Raw genomic sequence first — 8,616 nt, 5'->3', positions numbered from 1 at the left:
GGTCTCGAACTCACAGAGATCCGCCTGCCTCTGCCTCCCAAGTGCTGGGATTAAAGGCGTGCGCCACCACCGTATGACCTTTTTTTAATGCTGATTTCAAAATCCAAGTCACGTGTGGCTACTGTGCTTAAGATGAACTTCTCTTCCCCATGTACCCTCTGTCTGGAAGGAGGCGACTCATGACCTCATTGTATCCTCTCGGTTCCCTTTCAGGCTTCTCTAAAGAGTTTTTGTGTGGCTGGCTTCTATGGATTCCCCTCCCTCACTCTTATCCTCTGGATAGTTGATGACAGATGCCTATGTAAGCCCTGATAGAGTGTAACATCCTGAAAGGGGTAGAGACTTAACCAAATCTGAGTTCCAGAACCTCCTAGTAACTTTGTTACTTTCTCCTTTCTCCTTCAGAGTCTCAGTTTCCTCACTTGCAAAACAGAAAAAAAAAAGTATTTATTCATAACGAGAAAATTTAATGAAGGGCTTTATAGTGTTAGTCTAAGTGCTTAGCATATATCAGGTTCTTTATAGAACTGACTATATGACTCAGAGGGCGTGTATTTATTTTTAGACTGGTATCAGCATCAGTACATTTTCTTGGCTGGTTTAGAACTCACTCTGTTCCCTGGGTTAGCCTTGAACTCATGGAGATCCACCTGCCTCTTGAGGGCTGGGATTAAAGGCCTGTGCCACCACACCTGGCTAGTCACAAGGTGTTTTTGAGTACTGACTGTGTGCTAATTTGGGAGCTCGCTGAGGGTGAAGTGCAATGTAGTCCTTCTCCATAGGTAAAGACCTAACCAATATAAGAAGGTGAACTTAAAACCTGGGCATGGGAGCACATGCCTTTGAGCTCGAGCTCAGTGCTAAGGAGGAAGAGGCAGGCAGGCAGCAGATCTCTGTGATTCAAGGCCATGTGAAGTAAGCCAGAGCTGTCTCGTGAAACCCTGTCTGAAAACAAAAACAAATAAAACCGAACTGACTTAGAAGGAAAATGAGTGTTCGAACAAGGGTGTTACTAGAGTGACTCTGGCTTGGTGTTTAAGTTGAATAAAGGAGTTTGGATCAGACTATAAAGCAAAAAACTATTACCTTCAAGAGGACAGTATTCTCTGCAGAAATCTGCCTGTTGACTTGCCCAATGAGCTTAGCGAATCAAGTGATCTCTGCTCGGAGGAACCTGTTCTCTTTCCTCTACTGACCACTCCTGGCCTGGCTCTGCCTGTTTGTTAGGAGCCTAGAAGCCTTGCTTGGACTCAGCCCATGTTTTAGATTTTTCATAACTCATCTGACATGGTGCTCGGACAGAATACAATGCTGGTCAAACTGATTTTGCATTCCTTTAGTCAAATATAGTGACTCAGCATTTTCTGTGTGGCCAGAAATGTGCTTCTTCCAAGCTGGGACCATACTGATCTGTGCGCCTTCATTTCCATCACAATGATGGTGGTGGTGGTGACAGTAGATTCTTGGAAGAGGCGCCTAATGTTTTATTTTTGTTGTTGTTTGTTTTGGTGTGTGTCGGAAACTGCATTGGCAGACAGAAATTTAATTAGAAGTTAGTGGACATAATTATGCACATTTCACTTATTTACATCCAAAGACCTGCCCTGTCTGGTTAGAAACTTCTACCTTAGGAACGCTGGGCAGAGAAAAGAGTGAGTTCTGGCCATTTTCCTACTTTTCCTGGGACAAATGTTTTGGGCTGATAATGATAGCCAATTACAATTTAGTGCCTGTCGGAATTGTATTATAATTCCATTTTTATTTATCTGGGGCATGTAATGATTAGCTTCAATTGTTACCTTGACACACTCTCGAATCACCCAGGGAGAGAATCTCAATGAGAAACTGTCTAGATCGAGTTGACCTGTGGGCATACCAGTGGAGAACTATCTCTGAGAAGGCTGCCCACTATCCCACTCCCTAGGCAAGGGATTCTGAACTGTGGAAGGGGAGAGAAAGCAAGATGAAGGCCAGCATACTTCGTTCCTGTTTCCTTGTTCTTTTACTTGGCTATGTCTCAAGCCCCTGTAACTGATTTCCTCGCATTGACAGGCATACTCTAGCCTGGACTCGTGAGCTAAAAATAAACCCATCACCCTGCACTGTTTTTGTCAGAGTATTTTTATCACAACAACAAAAATGAAAACAAGAGCTCAAAAGAGCAGCTCCGTCCCCTAGAGTATTCACGGAGACCTACATTTCGTGAGCGACTTAAGCAAAAGCTCCCTGAGTGAAGGAGTTTCGTAAGAAATCAATTATTCCTGTGTACTTTAGATCCCATAGTGTTTCAGGAAAAACTCTTGCCTATAGAAACATCTTTTAACAATCTCTCCTTTGAGGAAGAATGTTTATTATGTAAAGATAATAGAGGGTTTGGGCTTTTTTTTTTTTTTTTGACATCCTTTTTAAGAGCCCCGGAGAGAAAGGAATCTTAGTGAATCAGGAAAGCATGCTGGATGGGAGAGGACCCAGGGCTCAAAGAGAGAAGCTTAAGTTACTGGAGAGGTGGGAGAAGAGTCAGCGGTAGCAGGGAAGACAAACAGTGTTGGCTCTAGGGGTCTAGGTTATAGGCAGCTGTGAGGGCCTTCACTGATAATATCAGGGACACAGGATGGAAGCAAAGAGGGATCACAATTATTTTAGCAGAAGTAATTGATGTGGGATTCCCCTCTGTATGCTGTGATTGCCATTAATGAGAATGGATGTGAGCTTTACAATTACTAGGGATGCATGGCATTTACGTATCAAATATTTTTTCCCCTAAAAAAGGATAAGCATGAAGGGAAAAGAATGAATAATTCCTTCTTCTTAAACAAGAGGGTTGGTCTGCAGCGTTGTCTGCTTCAGAGCCATCCGTGATACTAAGAATGGTCAAGAGTACACGTGATTTATCAGCAAAGCACCTGGAAGAGAAAAGTGTCATTGGAGTGGTTCCAGGGAGTGGGGTGCAGGAAGTTAAGAGTGGATGGGGAGAAGGATCTGGGCTTTCTCGCATAGTCTGACTTTGGATGTAAAGACAACCTGGGAGGAGAAACAAAGAAAATCCGAAGATGAAACACTGACGTGTATGCCATTGACATGTTTCATTTCTTTCCGATTACCTTTTTAGTGGTCAAAAATGTGCGAACCTTCCGATAAGAACAACCTCACTCGAGAAGAATCCACAAATCAAAGGTTTCCAGAGAAGAACAGTCAGATTGGACAGAAGCAACTGGTATAGCAAGCAGATTTCATGATTCCGTGTTGTTTGTTGATCTTCCAGCAGGGGGCGTCTGAGACGGCTGTGGACGTGCCGGCAGGTCAGGCGTCAGGACTTCACAAGAGAGAACTTTGCTCCTCAGCCCTTGGGATGACCTGACGAATTTCCTCTTTGCTTTGTGTTCCTTACTTTTAGCCTGGTCATGTATGTAATGGAGTCTTGTCCTCTCAATAGAATGCTTGAAAAAAATCTAGCCAGGTCTTTTATTTAGTTCTTACTGTGTGTTTTGTATTTACCATGTCATGACTCTAAATGCTTTATGGGTATCGACTCACCCGAGTCTCATCACAGGATAATAATAGCCTTATTCTACAAAAATGTGTCGCTGAGGCTTAGAGAAGCAAGAATCTGTTCAATTCGCACAGTTTACGATGGGCAGAGCCAAGACTTAAACAGCAGCAGGCTCGCCGGCTGTGTTTGTCCCCTGCTTCTTACTACGTAGCTGAGAACAGGACTAGAAAGTGCTGGATTTTTCAGCTTTCATAGCTGTACCCGAGGGTAGAGATGCTTCAAAGGGTATGTCTACAAAGCAAGCCAATGTACCCCCATCAAGGCGAAACTTTAAGGAAATATTTCTGTTATTCTTAGTAGACTACCTGGACTGCTATTAAGCTAGCTAAGCTACAAAAAAAAAAAAGCCTTCTGTTAGATTGAAAGTGTCCCTTTTATTTCTAGGAATTGCCTTTCCGTGAAATCCAGCCTATGTGCTTTCTGGATAATTAGGTTATTTTCTTCTAAAATTCTTCAGGAAAATATTTCTTTTCCTACAACATGTGTGTTACATGCTTAGAAAATGTCCTCACACTGGCTGTAGCACACACACCTGTAACCTCAGCACTTGAGAGGCTGAGGCAGGAGGATTGCCACAAGTTCAAGGCCAACCTGGGCTACATAGTGCTTCTGGGCTGGCCTACTATGGAGTTGGACTTGTATCAAAGAAACAATGGTAGCAATAACAAAAAGTTACCTTTTATTTTGGGGAATATGTGAGCGTTTGACTGTGTATGTGTGCCTGCAAAGGTCAGAGGAGGTTCTTGGGACCCTTGGGACTGGAGTTACAGATGATTGTGGGCACCATGTAGGTGCTGGGACTAGAACTCCATCCTCTGCAAGAACATCAAGGTCTCTTAACCACTGAGCTATCTCTCCAGTCTCACGTCATCGTGTTTTCGTTGAAGGGTCCTGCTTCTTGTCTTCACAATCAGGCCTCATTTTATTTCTGAACACAAAAGTTTCCCAAAGAGTTTTGGAAATTTTTCCTAACATTCACAAAGTTGTTTACCAAGACTTTTCTTGCTCGAGTCCAGCTTTGATTGAGAGTGAGCCTTCAGTGGCATTGTCTGTGTTGAAGCCCAATGGTGTATGTAGCCCAGAACAGGCAATGGTTTTGAGACTCCTTCCAGAGGCTGGAGCTGGATGATGAGGAGGGTGTGTGACTTTGGCATCGTATATGGGCTTCTTCTGTGATGGCTGAGGGGACTGCTACTGCTCCGTCCTTATGACCAAGAAAAAGTCGATTCTGGTGGTCATCCCTGGCAGGTTTGCAAGACCAGTGGGTGCTTTGTGAGGATAAACAAGTCTACTGGTCTTGATTCCTTCCCACATTTTTTTATATGCACTTTATACTCTGTGTTTAGAAAGAATGGCTTCATTTGAGAATGCGTCGCCTTTTGAAACCGAGTCAGATGAAACTGGTGATTTTTTTCTTTATGAATCAAACACATTTCCATGCTGTTTTGATAAGAGCTACAGAGAATCCATTTTGAAAGAATGAAAAATGAATGAAACTACTAAAACACTCTGTTCATTTCACAGCAACAGATAGAGCGGCAGCTAAAATGCTTGGCATTTCAAAACCCTGGACCCCAGGTGGCAGATTTTAACCCCGAGACAAGGCAGCAGAAGAAGAAAGCAAGGATGTCAAAAATGAATGAATATTTTTCTGGGAAGTACAAGTAAGGTCATGACACGTTTGCTTTATGGGATTAAAAATTGCAATTGAAAGTTACATCTTGTTAAGATTTCAAAACTTTCTTCTATCATACACTTAAGCCCCATTATGTCTGGATGCTAGTAGCTTTAAGAAATAGGCAATACTGTTGAGAGCAAGGTGGTAGTGCCTGGAACGCCAGCACTTGGATGCAGAGGCAGAAAGATTCCAAGTTCAAAGTCAGCTTGGATTTCTTGGGAAAACTGTGTATGTGTGTGTGTGTGTGTGGGGGGTAATCTAAATCTCAAATTAACGATCATCTTGTTTTTATAAAGGGCTTTGTGCTAAAATAGTATCTTTAGTGGAAAAGTTGACTGAATATAACAAAGAAGTATTAAAAGGAAAAATAAGGTCGCCATAGGGATGGATTCAGAATATAAAATGGGTACCATACGGTCACTCAACACAAGAACTGTTAATACACTGGAATATACAATATCTGAAGTTGTAACTCAGGGATGGGGCACGTTCCTAGCATGCACAAGGCCCCAGTTTCCAACTGTAGCATGACAAGGGAAAAACTACATTTCCCAAGAGGGAACTGGACAGATGGCTCGGCAGTGAGGAATATTTCCTCTTCTTCCAGAGCATCTGTGCTGGTCCCTAGCATCCACCTTGAGCAGCTCACAGCTTCCTGCAAATCCAGCTCTCGAGAATCTGACCCCATTTTTCTGGTTTTGGGGGGAGGAGATCTCCACATACATGGAATTTTACTCACATATACACATTAATTTTAAATGATTTATCTGAAACAGAAGGAGTGAAAACCGAGCATTCAGCTTTGAACACTTGATGTGTAGGAATGATGATATTTATTATTTTTCATTTTTTCCCTTTTATTGAAAATATATTCTTTTCTCATGTAATATATTCTGATTATAGTTTCTCCTCATTTTATGTATAAACTATGGTATGTGTTTGAGCTGCTCTGATAAAATTGATTTTAAAATCAAATTTCAGTTAATACTCACCAAGGAAAAGTGACATTTAATAAAGTAATTGTATTATTTCTCTCCCACACACAAATGATTTATATTATTATTTTCAAACGAGTGTGAGTGCCGCAGAAATGATGGACAGTTTAGTTGCTCTCAGCGACAAGCCTGGCCTCACATACTGACTTGACAGTGCCAACTCATCATTACCATCCAATATGGGGGGGTGCTGTCTCTGGTAACCTCCAGAATGCTCTTCCCCGGAGAGCAAAATGGCCAGGTATGTGATGGGACCGTGCAGTAGTAAAAGGGCCAGGTCCCTGATGGGACCGTGCAGAAGCTTCTTCACAGCGGCGAGGACAGCAGTGCTATCTCATTCGTGCCATCTTCTCTTTGCAGAGTGATGAAGAAGTATGACAAAAGTGGCAAGCTAATCTGTAATGACATGGACCTGTGTGACTGCCTGGAGAAGAACTGCCTGGGCTGCTTCTACCCTTGCCCCAAGTGCAACTCCAACAAGTGTGGGCCCGAGTGCCGGTGCAACCGCCGCTGGGTTTATGATGCCATTGTCACTGAGTCTGGAGAGGTCATCAGCACCTTGCCATTTAGTGTCCCCGACTAGGAGATGCTGTGCATAGACAATTCTAGTCTCTCTCTCTCTCTCTCTCTCTCTCTCTCTCTCTCTCTCTCTCTCTGTGTGTGTGTGTGTGTGTGTGTGTTCATGTGTTTTGAGACAGGGTCATATTCTGTAGCTCAGGCTGGCATTGACTTTATAGCAATCTTTCTGCCTTAGCTTCCCAAGTTCTGGTAGTTTAGGTATAATACATCATTATACCTAAATTATACCTGGCTTCTGTTTCTTGTTTTTTATTGTATGTATACATACATGTATGGTCAGGCAATACACACACACACACACACACACATGCTTTTTTAAGTCAAACCTCTTCCTAAAGTTTTAGTGTTTGGGTAAAATATTTCCCAAAGCTATAAATCAATGTAGCATGGACAACAATTGTGTAGCCTTACATGTCCCTCTCAGGTCCCTCAACTCGTGACCAAAGGCTGCAGGAGAGACAGTCAGTCCTGCTCGTCAGCACCAGTCTCAACTCTGCCTTGAAGTCACACCTCTCCCTTCTCAGGGTGTCTGGTTGAGAACACCACAGTTTTCAGATTTACAGAACACTGTGTCTAAAAGCTGTTCCCTAGAACATACAACCATAACTTTGTAATGTTTTTCTTGTCGTACATAACTAAGATAAGCAACGTTGTACCTTTGTACTACATATCTTTAGCTTTATTTTTTTATTGTTTATATTTTGATGTTTACCTTAAATTTGGTAATGGTAATATTTCCACTGCCAAGAATTTATATTTTACTAAATTACCTCTTAGTTTATTAAACTGAGAAGCAAAGACTTGAATATACTAAAAGTCAGTGACTTACGCATTTCCTTACAGGGTCAGCATTTCAGGATTTCTTTCAACGGAAGTTAGCCTTAATTAATATGCAGAGTGGATGGTGTGGAGGTGTTTGAAGGGTTGAATTCAGCCTTCTTTTAACTAATTTCCTTTAATAAAGGCTATTAGTTATTGTTTGTATTTTTCTCTCCTCCTCCCTCCCTGTGTGTATGTTGTCTGTGTGTGTGTGTGTCTTTGCCTTGGTCCTTGTGTGTATTCACAAACATGAGTGCAGGTGCCTACAGGGACCAGAGACATTGGCCTCCTTGGAGCTGGAGTTACTGACCATTATGGGTCACTTGATATCAGTGCTGGGAATGAAACCCAGGTCCTTTACAAGAGCAGCATGTTCTCAAATGTCTGAGCCATCTGTCTAGCACTGAACTTACTACTTTTCCCCATCTTGTTTCAGTCAGAGTTTTCTGTTACGTTCGTTGTCCTGAGGACTCTTACATCCTCAGTTACTAACCTGAGATGTCTGATATGACTCAAGAATTCACATTTGAAACAAATTCCCAGGTGATGCTGAACTACTGGCCTGAGGACCATGTGTGAAAATCACTTCTGTAAGTTACATTAGATACACAATGGAAGGAAGCGTTTAAACAGTGGGACTCAGAGACTTGGTACTATTTTCTTGTTTTAAATAAATGTGAAGCATTAAAAGCTGAGTTTTCTGGATTTCTTCCCCCCTCCCACCCCACATAAGCCATTTGAAAAAGATTTATTTCTGTCCAATCTACACATGGTAGAAACTCTGACAGTTCCAGACTTGCTATGTGAGAATGTATTTTGATTTAAAAATCCTGAAGATTTTGTGGCGGCCTTGGAACGCCTATCTACATAACAAAAGAAATTAGATCTTTCTGCACAGTTTCCCACAGAGTTTGGTTTTCTGGATTCCAGTTACTTTTTGTGGCTGGATATCGAACCCAGGGCTTCCTGCATCCTAAGTCAAGGCTCGTCACTGA

General features: G+C 42.2%; 1 protein-coding gene across 1 annotated transcript; it reads left to right on the top strand.

The window, feature by feature from the left end:
- The first annotated feature begins 3,118 nt into the window (after positions 1–3,118).
- Arl14epl (ADP ribosylation factor like GTPase 14 effector protein like) lies at positions 3,119–6,806 on the top strand. Its single transcript, XM_057788239.1, has 3 exons — positions 3,119–3,214; positions 5,075–5,214; positions 6,584–6,806. The coding sequence occupies exons 1-3, from the start codon at positions 3,119–3,121 to the stop codon at positions 6,804–6,806; spliced, it is 459 nt and encodes a 152-aa protein (XP_057644222.1).
- Positions 6,807–8,616: the final 1,810 nt, after the last annotated feature.

Source organism: Chionomys nivalis, chromosome 14, assembly GCF_950005125.1.
Source record: "Chionomys nivalis chromosome 14, mChiNiv1.1, whole genome shotgun sequence".
Taxonomy (NCBI): domain Eukaryota; kingdom Metazoa; phylum Chordata; class Mammalia; order Rodentia; family Cricetidae; genus Chionomys; species Chionomys nivalis.
Note: the sequence above shows the minus strand (reverse complement) of the source record. Positions and strands in the feature narration are given on the sequence as shown.